The sequence below is a fragment of the Pelobates fuscus genome, chromosome 3 (genome assembly GCF_036172605.1).
Source record: "Pelobates fuscus isolate aPelFus1 chromosome 3, aPelFus1.pri, whole genome shotgun sequence".
Lineage (NCBI taxonomy): Eukaryota > Metazoa > Chordata > Amphibia > Anura > Pelobatidae > Pelobates > Pelobates fuscus.
In genome coordinates this window covers 179,333,778-179,353,886 of record NC_086319.1, presented here as the reverse complement: position 1 = coordinate 179,353,886, position 20,109 = coordinate 179,333,778, and the positions used below count along the sequence as shown (strand labels likewise).

The 20,109-nt window shown below is 37.8% G+C and overlaps 2 protein-coding genes across 3 annotated transcripts in view; both read right to left on the bottom strand.

Annotated features, from left to right (window-relative positions):
* The window catches only part of RFX4 (regulatory factor X4), a 108,817-nt gene extending 107,010 nt beyond the window's left edge, over positions 1-1,807 (bottom strand). For both annotated transcript variants that reach the window (XM_063445360.1, XM_063445361.1), the window contains exon 1: positions 1,638-1,807. In XM_063445360.1, coding sequence (XP_063301430.1) covers positions 1,638-1,680 — 43 coding nt within the window. In that variant the 5' untranslated portion in view covers positions 1,681-1,807. The remainder of the gene's footprint in view (positions 1-1,637) is intronic.
* A 16,325-nt stretch (positions 1,808-18,132) lies between these two features.
* The window catches only part of POLR3B (RNA polymerase III subunit B), a 153,378-nt gene continuing 151,401 nt past the window's right edge, over positions 18,133-20,109 (bottom strand). Inside the window, exons 27-28 of the mRNA XM_063447777.1 lie at positions 19,395-19,568; positions 18,133-18,596 (exon numbers count right to left, since the gene is read on the bottom strand). Coding sequence (XP_063303847.1) covers positions 18,467-18,596; positions 19,395-19,568 — 304 coding nt within the window. The 3' untranslated portion in view covers positions 18,133-18,466. The remainder of the gene's footprint in view (positions 18,597-19,394; positions 19,569-20,109) is intronic.

Here is a 20,109-nt window from a genome sequence, read left to right as displayed (position 1 = left end):
TACTTTCAAATGTTGGTACACATATATTTAAAGTTACATGTGAATGGATTTACTGTATCTACATATTAAAATAAAAGCTTATATTTTATAGTTCCTACTTATTAATACAAATAAAAAAGAGTGACTGTTACCTTATAAATTACCTTCAAATCTACTTTTATTACCAACAAACTTAGGGAACAAAATGTACCAAATGATAAAGTGAAAATATAATACAATCAATCTTATTTTGCAGAAATCTCAGTAAGTTTTAGAAATGATATTTAGTTTTATTTTACTTAATTACTTATTATCTCACACTTCCATTAAAACGTTCCATAAAATCGTGGTTTTTTAAAATTAAATAAAAAATAAATAGGGTGCTTTGGTTAATATGTTAAAAGTATGATTTTGAAATATAAGTTTTCTATGAAATATGATCATCTCAATATATATCTGACCACATAATTTTTTTTTTTATATTTTTGCAACGTTATAAGAGTGTCATAAAGATGTGCTTAGTTATATTATTTATTTCCTAAATAGTATCAATAAAAAAGCACAATTTTGACTTGATAACTAATATAAAACAGCTAATATATATATATCTATCCAATTTAAAAGATTTCTGTGTATAAACATCTAATAATTACTAAGACATCTGTAGGTAAATAATAGTACTTTTATTTTGTGCGCTTATATCTATATTAATTGCATTAAAAGGGTTTACTAGTTAAATGAAAATAAGTTGTGTAAGTCAAAATGTATTAAAAAGCTGGAAGTTATATTCATCAAATTAATAACATTAACCTAAGTACTGTCAAATTACTGAGATATGTGAAGTTTGAAATCATTCTTCATAGTAAAATCAAAATAATGTACAACATGCATATATTTATATAAAATACAAAGATATTTCCGGTTTCTATGAATTACTCCAAGTTCTACTTAATTTAAAAGCAAAGCAGTTATGTTTTCAGACACATAATGTATTTACAGAAGGTGGGTAAAACTGAGTTAATAAATGCAGCTCTCTTGGGATGAAAATGGTACTTCTTATATCACATGGAAAGTTAACACTTTGAGTGCCAGAGCCAAATAAAAAGTTTACATTATAAAGCAAAGAGAGATGTCATGTTATGCTGGCTATTCTGTATCTGAAATTGTTGTAATGTATTCTATGATTTGACCCCTCCATAGAGAAGGGCTGAGAACAAATAAAGAATAATAAAAAAAAAAAAAAGGCAAAGAGGTTTTTTGAAAAATAAAAAATATGGCAAAATTTGACTTCCACCTGCACATTGTGAAATAGCTGACCAGGATCCGCATTACTTTTATTTAATGGCTTAGAAATGCACACATATAATAAAAAATAAAATACTTTTTATTTATTTATTTTTGTAATTATTTTGTGTCAAATGTCCAGAATTTAAATATATTTCAAGGAATATTTGCTACCCTCACAATTCCACATCAAACTGGTGTTTTAAATCAGTGTTGTAAATGAAGATGCAAATACACGAATACAGTTATCACAGAAGAAAGTAAGCATTAAGTTTCTCTTCTGGGGAATATGGATAGAATGGACATAATGTGAGGTTCGCCTGTAAAAGTACAGAACCCAGAAAATGCACCGAGTGACTAAAAGTTTGACTAACCTGTGGAATCCATGTCTGGTTCCTCCAATATCCCAGAATGCATGTTCTTCCCATGGGCAGTACAGGAGCCTACAATCCTGAAGATGGGCACCCCCCTATCTCTGTAAAGTACACAGTAAATGAAGCAAGGAATGGAATAGGACACAGTAATCCAGCAGGGCAGACCCAGACTAGTCACAATGTTTTCTGACGTTCATGGGAAAAAAGCATCATTTTATAGGAGTCCTGATGGGAGAGATGTCATTGATAGGCCAGGCTGCCTGATGAATGGCTGCTAGTGAGATGGGGATGTGGCAAAGCTCAATGTGAAGCCCATTGTAATGCTGTTTTGAATAAGAAAGGATTTTCTCCAAAAAGGGGGGCTTAGATATACGCAATCCCAGCTCTTCAACCCCCCTTTCCTTTATAAAACCTTTTTTTTTCTCTACTTATTTAAACTTACACAGACATTTTCCATCCTCAGACTCTTTACCAGAGTTCAGTTGAGATAGCATACATCACTCAAACCATTCTGCACTTGGCATATTAAAAATGCACCTGACCCCTCCATTGATAGAATGGCTTATTTTAAAATAATTATATTAATATTTACCATTTGTTATGAACAGAAATTGATCCTAAAACGGGATAGGGCTAAATGGCTTAAATGGTGTTTAGGATGAAAAGTTAGATGTGATTTAGCCCAAATCTTCAGGCTCTGACGGAACATTCCAAAGGGTTATTTCTAAATGCAGAACAGTATGACTCCCTTTATAAACTTGTACAACCCCCCTCCCCACTTTTTTTTTCTTTTCTTTTTCTTTTGTAGTGTTAAATGATTGCTTTGCAATTTGCTGTTGCGGCTTGTGAAGTCTTAAGACTACTGACATTCTGTGTTAAAGAGAATGAGTTAACTCGTGAGTTTTGTAAGGAATACAGTTTTTAAGAGATGAAAATTGAATGTAAAAGCAGAGAAGCTGGGCGTTTGGGCTATGATAAAGTGGCTGCTTTTTTGGGGAAGGAAAAGCTGTGATTAGAATATGAATGGGTCTCCAACAGAGGGAGAGAAAGGAGATTACTGCTGATCTCTTCTCACACAGACATAGGCTATGTGCCCTCCTCCACAAACAGCTAACTATACCCCTGCTAAACAGGAAACAGGACATTTCAGAGTAAAAATCACTTTCCCTTAACAGGGACTTCTTGTAATGAAATTCAAACTATGTCATTGGAGGGAACACTGGCTTTTCAATCAATTGTATTCACGGTTTGCTAAGCTCTAGTTTAAGAAATTGATTTACCAAATAAAGTTTCAATTAAGTTGAATCTTGCTCTGAGTTTATTTCAGTAAGACAGAAAACATTATTTAGTTTAATATTGGTGTTTTCCCATATATAATCAAAATCAAGACTAATTAGTTAGTTCTCCCATGAGTGCTGTAATGGCTGCATACTTTTAGAAAGGCTTTAAACTAGTGGTTCCCAAAGCAGTCCTCACGCTCCCCCCTACAAGTTAGGACTGGTTCATGCCAATGTTGTTAGATGGTGTCACGTGCAGGCCAGTAAAGTTCTACGACTGTCTCCACAAACCATTAATGTATGTACCTTACTTCCTGAAACAGGATAAATAGTACATTTTGGAAGTCCAGAATTTAAATGTAGGTTGCATCATTAAGAAGATTAAGGCACCCTGTTCTAACCAGACAAAAATGGTCTGAGACCATTGTTCCTCCACCAAACTTTACATCATGCACTATGCAGTTAGACATACCGTATCTTTTCCAGTATCTTCGAAACCAAGAGCCATATCTCGAACTGCAAAAAAAACAAAACAAAAAAAACAACCCAGTTCCACTTCACAATATCAACTTGAAATGGAAATGGGCGCCTTTAGTAAAGTAGAAGTGTGGCAAACTCTTTGGAAAGTTGGCAAAAGTCACAAGTTCTGCAGCAATGACCAGCCTATTGACATTATTTATAAAGATTTTTTATTCCATGTATCTGGACAGAAATATACAAAGTCCACTGATCTAAAGTTGGGAAAATACTCACTGGGAAAATACTCACTCTATCTCTCTCTCTCTCTCTCTCTCTCTGTGTATATATATATATATATATATATATTTCCCTCAACCAGTGCTGCTCAAGATTAGTGTGCATTGCATTGGGCGGCAGTTATTTTAGATGTTTTAGAATGAAAATGAATTATAATGGCTTGAGAGTTTACCTCCCACAAATCACAAGCAGACTGTTTGTGCAGTATGGGATTCGAAATTGTGATCTGCCCATTCAAATAACATATATGATGCATGACAGTGAACTCTGTATTATGGGGAAAAAAATGATATCAAGGTGGTCAAGGGGCATCATAATAAACTCTGAGAACATACCCCTTGATGGCGTTATATTTCCTGATAAATGCTTCAACAATACGTACCTTTTTATTATATGATTTTTTTTTTTTAGTGGGACATGTAAGTAGTGAATTTGCCCTGATATTAGGTCCTCACAGCACAAACTGGCAAACTGCACTGCTCCTTGTTCATTACAATAAACTATCGCACAGATAACATTATCAACTGTGCATTACATGACCTGCTGTACTTGTATTTAACGGAGGCTACAATATAAATATAGATTTAATATGTATTGTATGTTACCTATACAATATATTGTAAGGCATTTCCAGCAAGGCCTCATTATCCTGAAATATCAAACGGCAGGGTATTTTCACAATTGGTTCCAAATTCATACATTCCATTTATTGTATCAAATCATCTGCCTCTAAATAAAGCCAATGGTTGAACTCAATAGATCTGTATGTAGGAGGAAGTGTGTCGCCTGGTAATATGTGTCTCTTGTCTTGTTATCACTATCTTACTAATGACCTGGTGTTAAAGCGATGCTACTGCTCAGGCTCATTAGGATCTCATTAGACCTGACAGGTGCAGAGCAGTATCAATGACCTCCCATACATTGCAAGTGCAGGGACATTGACTATTGTGCTTTCGCATTACTCTGGGTGACGACAAAACCTTTAAGCCAATTACTGCAAATAAAGCAATCAGTTGGATGTATATGTCGGCTGTTGCTTTGTTTTGTTGGCTATTGTTGATATCGTGCCATAACAAAAAAAATAAAAAAAATAGTTGTCAAATATATACAAGGAAAACCTTTAAAAAAAAAAAAAATAATTGTTAAAAAAAAAAAACCTCTTTCAATTTGTCCATAATCAATAACACGGGTAATTAAATACATGTGTGTGCAAGTACCCTAATGCAAGGCTACATTTCCATACCTTTCCCCTGGTTAGATTCTTATGTGCATTAGTATGAGTTAGCTTGTTTCAAAAAACTAAAGTAAGGCTAACTTCACAATCACATGATTATCATTAGAGCAAAATTTAGTGTTTTACCTATTTTTTTAATTGGTATTTTTAAAATACATTTTAGATAGTAAGAATAATAGTAATGCTGTGCACACCTATGTACTTAGTTATACTTTTTTTTTTTTAGTCAGTTCATTATTTTTTCAAGAATTCAACAATAAACATAACCAGAAAAATGACCAATTTGACAGTGAACCAATAGAATCAAAGGTAGTAGTTTGTGGACGCTATCAGCACCATGACTACTACCAATAGTGCCCTGACAACTGCCCAAGCGGTCTTAGCTGCCACTCCCTGCTCCCTATACACCGGTTTGGTGTTATGTTTTTTTTTTTATGTATTTATTTAAATTATTTATTTTAGCTTGACAATCAGCATAGCATAGAATGTGTGAAAACTAAAATAAAAAAGTATACATTAGTGCATAGTAACATTTTCTGACACATATTTTCAAATACTTAGGATGTAGGTTGTGCATATAACAGAACGATGAGGGCCTGAAAGGCCTTTACTTATATAAAGTGGCCGTATCTTCAGCTCAAGTCAGCTATTACAGATTGACGCACAAAACAAAACGATTTAACAAAACTTGTTAACCAAAGACAAACACAGCTCTACATTTGGGCTGTAGTTAATATTGAAACATTTCTAACAGAGCCTCCCTCATCCTGATAAGTAACGTGCCCTGCATGAAGAGCCACACCCCAGAATCCCCAAGCAGTGCATCAAGCTAGTATTCAGTTTAATTTATCCTCAAAGAGGAATACCTCATGTATCTATAATTCCAGTACAAATGGTTTTGGAAGTATAGGTTCAGATAAAGGCCAGCCAGAACAGGGACACAGTCAAGCCAGCCATCAGAGCAGGGAGAGCCACTCGTCCCCCACAAGACCTATCCACTCTCGTCAAAAAAAGTTACCCATGGGTCCCATACTTTAGTAAATGTCTTCATAGTACCCCTAACCTGAACAGTTTACGTATCCATCAAATAGTCAGTTTGGTGTTATTTTCATTTAACCGTCAGTTATTAATGAGGATTCTCAGTGCTCCTGCACTTATGTTCAGCTTTCTACTATCGGGGCTGTCATTGAAAAAGACCAGAAAAGGGGGATGGTGAGATTTTTCAGCCCTTGGACAGTGTAACTCAGATGCTGGACGGCTAGTATAGCTTGAGGAATGGGCTCACTCCAAGTATTACTTATTGAGGCACACACACCAAGGGTATACAACCTTTTGGCTTGCCCTGCCTTAATCATGCTGGAGGATCTGTATTCATGCTTTTTACAAGTAAAGGGAACGTTAGCAGAACCAGGTAGCTTTTCAGAACTCATAAAAGAGTAAGCAGCAGTAAGATTAAGGCCATGGAAAAGTCTTATCTATCTGGACTGTTCTGACCTTAAACGCACTAACTGTGACTGGGAGGTAGGTTGAGGACCCATCTTCTGCTCCAAGTGACAGGGGAGAGGTGATTAAGGTATGGAGAAAATTACATGACTGTCCACATGGATTGAGCTATGGAAAGTTATGTTTTTATAAATTCTGAATGGATATTTTTTTCTTTTGGCATCCATCCCAAGACTATAACTATGATGCCCTATTGCCCACGTGAAGTTTGCAAACCAAGAGAAAGTTCTAGAGCTTGGAAATGTATGGAGTACCAAGAAATCCTACACACAAAGTACAAATCAGTACATAAATCACCCACTCTTTTGCTGTCAATCTGTCTCTTTCATCCAGACGGAGTTAAATTGTATTTTACCATAGAACAGCACAGGACTCACGTGCCCTTCCACCCTGCCCTGTACCTCTCTCCTCAATTATAGATAGAATCACACACATGATTTCATCTATGCAACGAAAGCCGCTGCAAACATTTCTAATCAGTACACTCCTACTTAATAACGCTCTCTACTCATTTTTCTTTACCAATTCCCCTTAATACTCTCTCACAAAGCACTACACCACTGCAGTCCTCTCCTTACTACACCTCCTCTATCCACATTTGTCAAAGTCCATGTTACTCATCTGAGCAATGTTCTCCCTCTACCTTTTCATTTCCTTATCCTCCCTCAATGTAAAAATCATTCTTTGCCTCCACTCACTTCAACCACGTCACAACCTCCATTTATCACACACTCTCAGCCTTAATCCCATCTCTCCAAAATCCACTCTAACCTCTTATCATGGTCTCTACTTCTAGTACTGGTAGGCAACCTTATAAGATCTTGAAGTCGCTTGGCGTGCCGGCTCTATTTTTTTTAAATTGAGGTGTTTGTTGCCATATTGAGCTTATGTTATTTATGGGTGCTGTGGTTGCTTTGTAACATTGTATTTGTGTGTATGCAGGCCAAGTGATGATTGCAGGAGGGGCAATCTTCAATTTATACTTTGCTGCACTTAGAGGAAGTAATAGCAGATCACGTTCTCTCAGCGCTTGTGAAAAGGAACCCGCCTTTGGAGTAAAGCAGAATGCAAGAATCATTGCAGATCCCGCCCTTGACGTATAACCGGCCATCTCAGTCCCCACTGGACCCCAAGGAAGTCACCCACACTGCTAGATATACACAGAGCTGTAGAATAAGCTTCTCCCTCGTACAAATAGCCCACACACAAACACAGAGTCTCGACAAAATCACTGACAATCCACATACACGCGCACAACCACACATCCAATATCACAAGAAGCCCCCCCCACACACACACACACATGTTTAAATACTCATATGTATGTACAAGGAAATACTTAGATCAAAGGGAGCCATAAACACGTTAGTAGATAAACAGATGGACTGAAAGTGCAACAAGTTAGGAAACAATTCCTTATGTAAACCCTCACTTGAACTAGTATGTTTCTAGCTTGATAATATCGGTAAGCCAAACCAGTTCAGCAGGTACCAGAGGGCTGCGATCGCAAGCGCTGGTAAGAACCAAGAATAGCTAAACACTAGTACAATGGGCTACCGGGTCAACCTAGAACCACTCAAGTTCAATTGAGATTTATATAGGGAACCTAGATTGCAGCACTCCTATGTTTTCAGTACATATGCGTACATCGCTCTGTGTACTATAACGTATGTGTGTCAATGAATTTCTTAACGCTTTTAAAAACTAATTCTCCTCTGTTACGCTCTCTGCAAGTTGATGGTATGACCATCAGCTCATCTCTGCAAGCGGGATTCCCTGGTGTTATCTTTGACAGATCTCACCTTTACAACCAATATCCAATCAATCTCTACATTTTGTCATGTCCACCTTAAACACATGGTTTTCATTTGCCACTTTTTCTTTCTCCTCACAACTCTCACACGTCATACTTTTGTCAATAATTACATTGAATTCCTGTACCTTATATGATTCAATTCAAAATATTAATACTTACCTAAACAGCTCTTAACAACTCTACCTTCATTACATTTCTTTCCTGTTTTATATAAACACACACCTTGTTAGTCACTTCTCCATACCAGTGACCTTCTCTTGTCCTCTGTTAGCACCCATACAAAAACCTGCCTACTAGATTTCTCCAGTGCAGCTATATTCCTATGGCAGGGCTCAAAATTGCAAGTCATATGCTTCAAGGCAGATGTAAAAAAATCTCACTACTGGGCAATAATTCAATTTTGCCAGAAGTATTGTGGGTGGTTCTATTACTGTTGAATGTACGCCAGAACGGCAGGTCAGAGCTGTTATTGTGGTGGTCCTTTTTAAAAGGTGTCCACTCCTTACAAACTTACATTCACTTACAAAAACAGCACCCCGTTGTTATATACGGATTATCCATTTCTGGATCTGATGCCCAAATAAAGTTTTAATACATATGATATTACATAGACTGGTGTTTTACTTGATTTAACATGCACTGGTTAAAGATGTCCAGTTTTGTATTTAAAAAAACACAAAATGCTGATGACCATCATGCTCTCAATTTTCTCTTACAAATCTATTGCACCGAATGCTAATACACAATGCAGTCATGAGCAATATTTCATGCATTGAAAAAAGCTGAATGAGAAATTATTACCCACACTCTGAACTCTTTAACAGAGAAGCACTATAGTTGGTGGGAAACAAAAATAGGGGCTCTCAAAAGGCAGTGTCATCCTGATGATGGAAGAGTTGGACATTTTGTTTACTACACCATGCTAAATGTATATTTAGAGGCTTGTTTGCCTACACCATTCATCGCCACTTTAAAAGTTATTTTAAGACCCAGGGGAGCATCTTTTCTGTGTCAGGTTACATTGTGGCATCATCACACATCATAAAGGAGCGAGGCATTTAGGGTATTCCGAGCAAAGGAAAATTAGATCTCTTAACTGAACCATTGGATAAATGCAAGGTTATAGGGTCAGATCAAGCTGTCACAATATTGCAACAAATCACTTTTGCTTGGGGAGAATAGCTGGCCTCTGTTCTAAAATCCACCAGGGATTTTATTCATGGTCCTCAACATTTACTCCACAGGCAAATCAGAGTCTGGGACCGACCCTAAACTCCCACAGAGACAATCTACCAAGTTCAGAGGAATATTAAGAACATGTTAGCAAAGTGTTAGAGCTCTGTATTGCATACTGTGCTGCAGGCTTGGGAAAAAACCATCACACCAAGATTGGGAGATTACACAACCCAGCTCCTATTGTAATTGTATTAGCAATAATATTTCAAAAGAGTGGAATCCAAAAAGTATTATAATAGGGAAAAAAAAAAGTTTCATACGTTTATTTTCCAATTTTGTCTTAAGGTTATCATAGTGAGGTAAGCCACTTTTAAAAATTGCAGGAGATTCCCTATCATTTTTGTTAAATTCACTAGGTTACATTTGAGCCTGCACTAATAATAGACAGATGGACAGTCCAGTAAGAGAGCTTTGTGTTAATCAATACAGCACAAAATTGTATAGGTGAGAAATAGAAAAAAAAAAATATTGCCCAGCAATTGTAAATAATTTTTGCATATGCATTTCCTGTCTCGAGCTTAGTTCTGTGCATTCCCAGTATGTAGTTGGCCTCATGTCCCTGCGTGGTTGATTATTTTTCCATCTTTACAGGGAGTCTGTTATAACAGAATCACTCTAAGTGCTATTATTTTTATTTTATTTTTTAAATACATTTTTATATACACTACTGTTCACAATGGACAGGTGTGATAAGATGCTGTAAAGTAAGAATGGCAAGCTAGCATGATGGAATATAGGAACGTTGTGTCCAGTAACCGATGTGCTGGCAATAGGGTGTGTACTCTGCTTGGGAATCACATGGTTTTGAAGGCAAATAGTGGCCACACCAAATATTGATTTGATTTAGATTTTTCTCCTGTTAACTCAATTTACATTTGTAGTTTTTTTAAATCATTCTTATTTCATTTTTAATACCGGTCTAAAATGTTTTGCATGGTAATGTATATTAATGTATAATGTGCCAAACATATAATGATATATTCTATCACTTTAGTGCTGACCCCATATCCATCAAGCTAGGATGGTATCACCCACTATAGCTTCCTCCCCCTGCCAGCACCTCCTACACCTCTGGTGCTTTTTTTAAGAACGATCCTCAAACCAGAATGCACACTAGCCTTGTGAAAAAATTAATTAGTCCAAATCAAATTTTGTTCCACACCTAAAAGCATCGATCCATTTGGAATTTACATATGGAGTCTTATTTATTAAATTAGACTCTGCAATTACATCTCAGAATTTGATTTAGACAAACAACTTCAAAACTAACTTGTGCACAAGTCTACCGCACACCCCCAAAAGACACTGAAACACTGGATTCCTTGCCAGCACATTGACATCTGAACATGTACAGTTTACTATATTCCTCTGGCAAAGAGGAAAGTCAAAGACAAATTTGCCCTCATGGAAATATTGTGTGGGGATAGGAGGGAATAGATTCTTTCCAGTGGAGTTTTGCAATATTTTGCCCTCCTAGCTTTGGTATCAGCAGAAGCACTTGCTACAGGAACCTAACACTCAGTCAAACATGTATCAAGCCTAGCAGCCATGGTGACTCTGCTGTGCTTGACACAAATTTAGACGATGGGAGGAAGGTTGCCATCCTGCACATAATCCAAACTAAAGACACACGTTATGAGCGTCATGCAAACTGAAGTTCACAAATATACACGGTACCGGATAACGGAGAAACATGATGTTTACAGACACTTGAAACACCATGATGCATTATTCAGTCACTAGGATGACCTGAGCATCACAATATTTGTACAAACTTAATGACTTAAATTCCCATGCACTTCAGAATCCGAAGGCAAGTTGACCATCACAAGAATCGTAGCTCACAAACAACATACGTTATAATTATTGATATCTCAAGATGCTTAAATACACTACAGAAAATAAAAAAATCTTGAACCATTCATTGTAAAATTCAAATTCTTCTAATACATAAAAAAAAACTCAGCTTGACATAATTTCCAAAAATATTGCAGTGCTCATACTTACAGCCTTACAGCCTCAACAGCAATACCATTTTGTCTGTAGAGAGCCACATGGTTTGATGAATGCTTTCAGGGTAGCTTTAAAACAATTCTCCACTTGTAATTTATTTTAAATGATTGAAAAGCAGATATTATTTGAAGCTAAGAAGACAAGGGGAAAATGATCAGGGAATAAGGAAAAGGATTACAGCAGATGGAAGATCATTGGTCCTACTCAGCTATTGTGGCTCAATTGGGTGTATATATAAACTGAATTCCACATCCAAAAGACTAAATCCAGCTGCTGATAACATGCCCATGGGTCTGGATATATATCAGGCAATATAAAGATCCTTCTGTTGAGTTACCAAACTACGGTGCAACTGTGAATAAGGTCTAATCTCAGCCTCAGACTAATGGGAAGTTGGTTGAAACAAAGTGCAGTGCAATAAAAAAAATGATCTGCATGTAATGCTTCACTCTACTAATATTCAAACAGTTGGAATAGCTACGGTGTCACAATCATAGGATATGGTCAAGATCCATGTAAATGCTTTATGCCAGAGGGTTCAGCACAATTCCACGATTAAGTCAGGTAGGCTTTCTGTGATCTCAAAACGCAGCAGGTTCAGAAGCATTTTCCAAACTTAACAGGATTCTTTGTTTGTTTGTTTTTTGCGATTCTTTATTTTTGTTGTGCTTTAAATACATCTCCGACATTGCACATATAAAAGATTTCAATTTATAAAGATGATAATCTCAATAAAACATTTATAAAAAAATAAAACAAAACAAGAATAATTCAATGCAGTTAAATTATAGCCACAGACAGAGAAGATAGAACTGAACATTTGCATTTGGAGTATGGTCAGCAGGAATTAGTAGTGTAGCAAGCTGTATTAGTAGTAGGATTGCATACTAAGAGTAAGACACCTATGTGGGTCACAAGGAAGGATATAGAGGCATGTCATATCTTTTACATTTACAGGGACAGGTGTTCGGAACTGGCAGCGCTGCAGTACTGAATAACTCTAGACGTGGTACGTTCCCAAGCCAATGTCTGTCCTTGAGGCCAGATCTGGAGATGTGCCAGGTGGGGCAAAGGGGAACCACTTTCCAGCACCCTGATAGAACGGCTGAGGAGTGCACAGGTCTGAGCCCCAGGCGGAACAACAGAATGGCCCGGAATAGTCCCCCATGAGTTTGGAGTGCTGGACGGTACCGATGCACCTCATGCCGCGGAAGCACCCTCAGTCTCCTCTTTCGGATGCAGATGCGTCAAGTATGCTTTGTCAGCTCCCTGTGTACACTGACCAACGGGATCTTTGCAATACCGTAACTGATCCCAGAAGGCTTCACATATACTATCAAACGCCGCCAGAAAGCCTTGTTGAGGCCCCTTAAGCACCACAAAGTAATGCCAAATCAACATCTTAGATAAGCTGGTAACGAACCTCTATTTTAGTTGCTCAGAACAGTCGCAGCTTTTGGTATGTAGCTTAGAATGCTGGGATAACCCTTACCGGCAGGGGGGACGGGGTATTCCGCTAAGGCTTCTCTGGTAGATTGTTGGTAGAGGAATTGGCCACCTTACTCACTCCTGTGTTGCCAGGTAGGCCGCAATGTTGCCCCAGTTGCTGATTTAATGAAGCAGTGCCAGCTCCCATAAGCACAGATTAAAAGCCCTAGCTTTGTAGCAAGTCAGCAGTGTCGCTAGAGCCAAATGTGTGGGTCAAAGGGCATCAAAACTAATTTAATTACAAGGAATCTCCGGGAGCTCATAGAATGTGCGACCGATCACTAGACAAGTTGAGGCCCGCCCCCAAAAGAATTATTTTTTGAGAGATGCACTATGATATTAAATGTTCTCATATTTTAGCTTATATTTGCAAATATACATTACACAGAAACTGTGTAATAGTTCATAACTATAAAAGTCACTATGAGTTATGAAAAAGTCACAGGAAAAATTTAGAGATTTGTTTTCTCAAAATTAAAAATGTTTTAAAGCAATTTGTGGGTCTGGAAGTTTATTTCCTATAGGGACTATATTATAGTAGGTGCGAGATGCGTGCTCTCTCTCCAAAATAAGTAAAGAAAGATTAAAAAAATAAGGTCTGCAACAGGATTTAATAAGAAGGGCGGGGGGAGGGTGCAGGGTGGGAAGGTATAAGGAGGTCCACAGATAATGTTAAAACAATTACATTTTCCTTTTATGTTTCCTTTTGTCTCTACCTATTTACGAACTCCAATAAGGAAAAGATGTAGAACCTAAACAAATATTTAGGAAGCTTAATAGAGGATAAGGGACTGGAGGGAAAAGGGGGGGGGGGGGGGAGGGGGGGATATCAATGATGACAAGAGTACCAATGCATTTACTGTATAAAGCAATAATCAAAATGGTACAAAGCACGTCTGAAATTGAGGGGGGTGGGTTGTATTCCTATAGGGACTATATACATTTTTTTTTGGGGGGGGATAATAAAACAAAAAAAATAACTACAATTGAAAATATTTATTCACATATGTATAAGGCTTCATGTCTTGGGACATGCCATCAATAGAGAGGAAACTAAGTGACTCATGGACTGATGTAAAGCCTTACTGTGATTTAATAATACATTATCCTTGAATCGATTTATTGCAGAGCGACATCCTATTAGCACTATGTGTCAGAGGATTGAGTAAAACATTGATGTTATATCCCAACACAAATTCCCAAAGCACATGCAAACCTGAGAGAACTCTCTGTAAAACAGCCGGCATGGAATTTCTGTTGCTGGCGAATTCAGAGTTTAACATGTGGTATTCATTGATAAGTAAACTCTTCACATGGATTAGGAAGTAATCAAGAAAGAACTTGTGGTATTTTATATTATTCAGCTTGCATGCAGTGTCAAAAACTTTGCATTTCTGAATCCTATGGCAACGCAAATAAAGATGTGTCTATGCAACAAGCCATCTAAATAGGTACCTGCCTTTAGCCTCTCTCCCGGTATCAGCATGGCATGCTGCAAAACACACAGGTGTGTGCCCATGATCCATGCAGAATTTATTTCAAGGAAAACTATTACTTGTAAAGATATCTGTCAAACATTCAATCACATCTATTTTTCAGTGGCTAAAAAGGTGACCATCTACAGAACTCTTATAAACTAGAGTTTATATGAATTTGTGTTAAAATGTATGGACTTATATGTAGAGCTCCACCTTGTGCATTATATTGGAAATGCTGCATAATTGCTCACTCTGAACAAGCAGTCTCCATACTGGGAACAAAATATTTATGTAAAGGTAATCATGATGATCACGTCGATGCACGGCTCTGGTGTGTGTTTAAAAATAACATACACACATAGGTGTAACAGTTCTAACACATGTAGAATGCTGAACCACAGAACTCTCATACCTCAATAATCAATAAGGGACAAAATTGGTCAATTTAGTTTCTCCATTCCACTTAAGCTTACCATATCGCTGTAGAATTTGTTGGCGCTTTATAAATTTATAAAAAATAAATATCGAACGATGGTCTTTTAGCTCTAAATGCTGCAGATCAGCAGCAAATGTAGGAACCTCAAATGTGAGAATCTGTATTTGTTTTTTTTTCAATTTAAATATATATATATATATTTTACTTTTACTAACATACAATAACAGCATCAATATACTATCAATTTAACACAAAGTTTAAAAAAAATAAAATAAATTCCCTTGGCCATAATAAAAAGGAAATCGGAAAACAATGTGGTGACAGCAAGTGCCCCTGAATTTTGCCCACAGCATTATTATCCTCCAGAAGTATATATGGTAAACCTCTGAAATGAAAATGTAGTTTCCAAAATAGTCAATCTGTAGGGAGCATTTTTCATAAAAGTCATAGGACACATTTATTAAAATAGTGTTTTTTTTTTTCTTTTATCCAATTGTACAGTGCTGTGGATTTTGTTGGCGCTATATAAATAATAATAATCAAGAGTAGTAACTAAATTTAGCTTTTAACTTGCAGACACTGTGGGTTAGAGTGCAGTTTAGAGTTTTACAGGATTAAACTGTATCTAAATGTAATTATTATGGGTTCACAAAACAGTCTATTAAGCAGGGTCTTCCAAGAATCACACCTCATATCCACTCCAAGGCTCTGAGAAGGCCTCACGAACATAGGCATAATTGAGCAAAAAAAAAAAAAAAAGACTTTTTTGACACCTACTCATGACCCCTCCCCCCCAAAAAGAATACAATGGGGCGCAAACACAGGAGAAATCAGAGACCAGAGTCTAAACACTGCCTTGCAGAAGATATGGAAGGCTGATTTACAGCAGACTCAAGCCGACATCAGTGACATCCGTAAGAAGGTACAGGCGGTGGAGGAGAGGGGGGCCTCACAGGACCAGCAAAACAGCCAGACTAAAAGTCAGCTGGAGGGACTCACGAACCAGGTCCATATGCTATTGCAGACAGTGCATTCCCTGGTATCCAGGCACCGTAGCCGCAATGTCCGCTAAAGAGGTGTGCCAGAAAGAGTCGGAAAGGCTGTCCTGCTCCCATTCGTGCGGAAGATCATAGTCTCTATGGGCTTTACGGACAGCTCTAATGCCCCCCAAATAAAGGCAACCTTCCGAGTACAGAAGTCAGTGACAGCCCCAGAAGCAGCACCTATGGATATCATTGCCGTAACTAGAGACATAACCGTAAGAACCGCAATTATAAACCATTCTAGAGAGAGGGACACAGCGACTTTTGAAGGGCACTATCTCGCTTTACAGTTACTTACCATTCCCAGTCCTCGTCGAAAAGAGAAGAATGGCTCCAGTAGCTAAATGGCTACGCGACCAATTCATCAAATACCTATGGGGTCTGGGAGGCTCATTGGTGGTACCTCGGGGTACCATAATCCTCTCTTCGGGCGATTATTCGCAATCATTTCTCCGCACCCTCGGGCTGACAACCAACCATAATAAGGATGCAGAGGTTATAGATCCCAAGCCAATGGAAGACACTGGCCCTGGAGAGGATAATACTCAGTCATATAGGGGACTGTACGAGAGATAGGTCTGCAGGATCTTCGATAGGCTGTAAACATTTATGAGACTGTAACTCCTTTCTCCAAGTGTTACTTCTAGGTTCTTTCTATGCCAGTAGAGAAATACACAATGTTTTACTGCTAATCTCCTGTCCCATACCGCTGAGTACTGCGACACCAGTGACACCACACTATGTTATTTCCTTCTTTATAGCTAAACAGCGTTCCTTGTTTGCATATAGCTACCCATAACAAGAATGTTGTTTATCTTGCTTATACCAATCTCAGTTAAATGACACATTGTATTTGTTACGGCTTCCCCGGCAGGAGAGGGGTTCCAGCCGTATTGGACGTTCCCTTTCCGAATAAAGAGGTAGCCACTAAGTGCTCCAAACTGCCGAACAACAATCACACGAACCAGTTATACTCCTAAACAGCCGAACAAGCGCAATCCATACGAATAATCCCCTCAATGACGAGACAAAGCCCCGTATTGAGGGTCAGCAGCAATCTGGTTTATTGAGGGCTACCTGCCCGGTATTTATGCAGGTCTCCCACCCCCTATGGGACCAAATGGTAGACTGTGACAAGGACATTACATTGACCAATCAGAGTGTTACACATGTAGCCATGCCCCTTTAATTACCAAAGACCCTCTGCTCTGCCCGGGAGATAATTGTGAAGTAATTCAATTATCTCCCTGGACAAAGACCAAACGCCATTTTAAGTGACCATAACAAAATGCATACAAATATATAACTTTACAATAAATGGACATAATACAGGCATTCAACGTGTCCCCAGATAGCTGGGATCTGAGCGCACAAAAGTACCAAATAGCGCTCAGATCCTATGCACACAGTCCAACCGCCATGGAGTCAAAGTGTTCACAAAGTCTGTTCTCCATACAAATAGACTCCACGGGATGGCTATCTGGGGTATGGCTTATTCGTGGACAAAGTACCGAATTTTTCTACCGAAGGAGAAGGGAGGTCGGCGAGTTCAGCGGTGTTCGTGCCAAAAAGTGTCTGTTTTGAGTTCCATGAGTTTGTCGTCGAACACCGCTGAGCGTTCGTGGATTTAAAATGGCCGCGACCTCGTGTTCGGGATACGAATGGCAGCCACCCAGCTACAGGCATCAATTAAGAGGTTTCTGCGGTTAACCTCAAGGTTCTAATGGAGCCAAGAGGTTAACCAGCAGCACACTTCTCTACTGGGTGGCGGCCGTTCGGGAGTTTACACGAATGGGGAAAGACACGAATCAAATAAAATAATACGAATTCAAGCAAACAAAGTAATAGTAGTTCCATGTAAATCCAAGACAGAGGGATCTGTCACAGTATTTGTTAAGTCATTGTATTGTACAAAACCAATAAAAATCTAAATTGGAAAAAAAAAAATACAGCGCCAACATATTATACAGTGCTGTGTTACACAAGATCTGATAGTTTTTCCATATATTTTTTATTTAATATGATGCAAATAAAAATGAATGTTTAAACCCCAGCCTGGACTAGCCTTTAATGCTGGCACAACATATTTTGATGGAAGTAAAGGAATATGCAGTCGTATAAACAAGAAATGGGCAGGAGAGAGAACAGCTGCTCATACTCTAGTTAGTAGCAGTTTAGCATATATAGAAATCAAAGAATAACAAATGAGACCAAGTTTGGAATAAGTACACAAAAACGACTTTATTAATAATTTAATAAATGCCACATAAATCAGAACAGCAAACTGCTTAACATACGTTTCTTTATGGCAAAGAGGTTTCAATGTTTCATACAACATTCGCAATTTACAGGTATCAAATATACAAAATGTTATTTGCCATTTCAGTGCAAACAAAATAAAGAAAAGAAAAAAAAAACATCAAAACACAGCTTGCTTTACGGTTTTAATACCAGTAGATCTTAGCCATACTCATTTAAACAATTCAATTTTATTTTCCATCCAAACTAGAATGTCAGCATAGCTAAAATTCTATTTAATTTCACTTCTCCTACTCGTTATATCTTGACAGTTTAAGTCTGGGTATAATATTCATGGACTGAAGTTCTTGAAACAGGAGCTTGCATGCGTAAGGGATTCGCAGTGATGATACGTGGCAGGAAGACTTGCAATAATGGCACCTTGTGGGAAAGCGTAAATGATAAATCAAACATTCCATTTTGTGAGGGTAAATGAAAAATAAAAAAATAAACCCCCCCCCCCCCCAGAAAACTTAAAGGTCAACACAAAGGAATGTGTGTGAAAAAACTACACGCGCATTATAAACAAACATGTGCACACACAATATATAAAGGATTAATAACAATGAAACACAAAAAGCTGACTGGTTTAACAAACTTTCCACCACAACCAGGACTGTATTATTTTCTGATAACTTGAGAAAATATAATATGTTAAAATCTCTCCAAGCACTGGGAGATAAATATCCTGGTCTGTCTGTGATGGGGTTACACTCCAAGGGCAGGGCAGCTACCTGCAGTATTTGCCATTAAGTTGCACTCTCCCTGTAAGGATAGCACAGGAGAGGAGGTGGGAGGAGAAAATTGCTCTGCTTCGGTCATCTCGCAACTACATCGCTAATCTGGGGATGGTTGAATTAGAATTGTGGCAGACACCCTGAGCAGTCATTTAACCTTTTTACCATCAAAACCATGTGTACAAGAGCTTAACACAGATGCTTCCATGTAGACAGTTTTCTACATGGAAGCAGTGAATATAAGGTCCTCTACTATACCATCCATATAATGCCGACCAATACATGAAACCGATAAGGACCAAAAAAACCCCTCAAAAAAGCAAACCTGACCAGATATGTACCAATCAACAAAAACAAAACAAAACAATAACTCAGGAATCTAGTTAAAGAGTGGTTTCAGGGGACAGTGCTACTTTAACACCCTAAATGGCAACATGCTTACCAGCCGGAGTATCCTAGTAATCCACATTGTCCACAGACATCCACCTCGAAGGCATCACTAGATATCATTAGTCTCTCCAATAGTAGCATACTGGCTCCATAACCAATCAAGCAATCTCGTTCCATTTCACCAAGACGCAGACCACCATCCCGAGATCGTCCTTCTGTAGGTTGCCTTTTGGAAACAATGAAAATAATTAAGGAAATTAACCTAATAAAGTAAGGAAGAATATATCACCGAAAGAGAAATGCCATGAGGAAAGGACATAGTGTAAAAATTACAGCTAAAAGACAAAGAGAATATCCAAAAATTACCATCATGAAAAACTAACCAGCTGAATGGTATGATAAACATATTGATCCTGCACTGGTCAATACTGTTGGCATCTGAACAACCATGAGCCATTCTTGCATGAATTTGAACAAATAGAGTTGCAAACCAAATGGATCCTAAATATTGAACAGTTTCATAAAAATACAATCGTACCTTAAAAATATGAACATAAAGACTGCCAAGATACAATTAGGTTCAGAAATATTTGGACACTGAAAGTTGTTATTCCAGCTGTTCACCAAAATAAATTCAAATTACAGTTAAATAATTAATATAGGCTTAAAGTGTAATCTCTCAGCTTTAATTTGAGGGCATTCACATCCAAACTGGAGGAAGGGTTTTGGAATTACAGTTCTTTAGTATGTAGCCCCCTCTTTTTCAA